Raw genomic sequence first — 1910 nt, 5'->3', positions numbered from 1 at the left:
ATGATGTGGTCAAACCTAACACAAGAAGTAACATTCAGAATGCTAAGAATGAGATTATTAAAAACAAAATGAAATATTGTTAAAATACTCACAGAGAAAAATAATTTAAAAAATGTTGTGTCATTTTCCCGAATACACTTTGATTTCTCTTGGGATTCTTATTAATGACAATGTTATGATAACACTTGTAATGATAGAAATGATATGATATAATGTGAATCAAAATATTTGCATATTATTAAGAATACATCTTCTAAAAGCATCATGGATGCTTAAGAAACATGTATGGAAACAGTTTCCTCACTGCATCCTTGAGCTCCTGGTTCCTCATGCTGTAGATGAGGGGGTTCAGTGCTGGAGGCACCACCGAGTACAGAAGTGCGACGACCAGGTCCAGGGATGGAGAGGAAATGGAGGGGGGCTTCAGGTAGGAAAATATGCCAGTGCTAAGAAACAGGGAGACCACAGCCAAGTGAGGGAGGCATGTGGAAAAGGCTTTGTGTCGTCCCTGCTCAGAAGGCATCCTCAGCACTGCCCTGAAGATCTGCACATAGGAGAAAACAATGAAAACAAAACAACCAAATGCTATAAAGATACTAAACAGAACTGCCCAAACTTCTCTGAGATAGGATTCTGAGCAGGAGAGCTTGAGGATGTGGGGGATTTCACAGAAGAACTGGTCCACAGCATTGCTGTGGCAGAGGGGAAGGGAAAACGTAGTGGCCGTGAGCAGGACAGCATGGAGAAAGCCACTGCCCCAGGCAGCTGCTGCCATCTGGGCACAAGCTCTGCTGCCCACGAGGCTCCCGTAGTGCAGGGGCTTGCAGATGGCAACGTAGCGGTCGTAGGCCATGATAGTAAGGTTATAATACTCTGCTGATATGCAGAAGAGAAAGAAAAAGAGCTGTGCAGCACAGCCTTGATAGGAGATGGTCCTGGTGTCCCAGAGGGCATTGGCCATGGCTTTGGGCAGAGTGGTGGAGATGGATCCCACGTCGAGGAGGGCGAGGTTGAGGAGGAAGAAGTACATGGGGGTGTGGAGGCGGTGGTGGCAGGCTACGGCGCTGAGGATGAGGCCGTTGCCCAGGAGGGCAGCCAGGTAGATGCCCAGGAAGAGCGCGAAGTGCAGGAGCTGCAGCTCGCGTGTGTCTGCGAATGCCAGCAGGAGGAACTCACTGACAGAGCTGCTGTTGGGCATTTCCTGCTTCTGGGCATGGGGTCCTGCCCAAGGAAAAGAAAAACACTGAGTGTTTATCAGAGTTATCTTAACAGAGTTATCTTACAAAATAAAAGATAATATATATCCATTTTTCTTTTATGCCTTCATTTCTCATTTCAGAGGAAAAATCATTCCATTTTTCATTTAATCCCTCCCAAATGATTCTCCAATTCCATTCAGTCTTTTGGTAGGTCCCTTTTATGAGTTCTGTCTGGTGCTGCTAGAGGGCACGAGACTTGCTGTGAGCAATGCGGGAGTCAGTGCTGCCCTAAGCTAGTGGTAAAGATCATATAGTGATTTTTATTTTCTCTTTTGTTCTAGCAGCCCCACTGTACTCAAAGTAAAACCTTGTGTGTCATCATGTATTTCATGTATTCAGTGTAGTGTCCTTGGGAGAGCACATCAAGTCTGTCTGTTAGTCCTAGTGTCACAGAATCACAGAATCACAGAATTTTCTAGGTTGGAAGAGACCTCAAGGTCATCGAGTCCAACCTCCAACCTAACGCTAACAGCCCTCCACTAAACCATATCCCTAAGCTCTACATCTAAGCGTCTTTTGAAGACTTCCAGGGATGGTGACTCCACAACAAAGGTCAACTGCCCTTTGCTGGTGTCTCTTTGACCTACGGGACAATTGCACTCCTATGTTTGCCTGAAACAAGCCAGGACACTGCTGAGAGCAGAGACATCC

The 1910-nt window shown here is 46.0% G+C and overlaps 1 protein-coding gene across 1 annotated transcript; it reads right to left on the bottom strand.

The window, feature by feature from the left end:
- Positions 1-262: 262 nt before the first annotated feature.
- LOC309888251 (olfactory receptor 14C36-like) lies at positions 263-1198 on the bottom strand (the record flags this gene model as incomplete). The annotated part of the gene is made up of 1 exon (XM_082780489.1): positions 263-1198. One exon carries the CDS (start codon positions 1196-1198, stop codon positions 263-265), a length of 936 nt encoding a protein of 311 aa, XP_082636615.1.
- Between the last annotated feature and the right edge of the window lie 712 nt (positions 1199-1910).

This window comes from Aythya marila, assembly GCF_965140915.1.
Source record: "Aythya marila genome assembly, chromosome: 28".
Taxonomy (NCBI): Eukaryota; Metazoa; Chordata; class Aves; order Anseriformes; family Anatidae; genus Aythya; species Aythya marila.
Note: the sequence above shows the minus strand (reverse complement) of the source record. Positions and strands in the feature narration are given on the sequence as shown.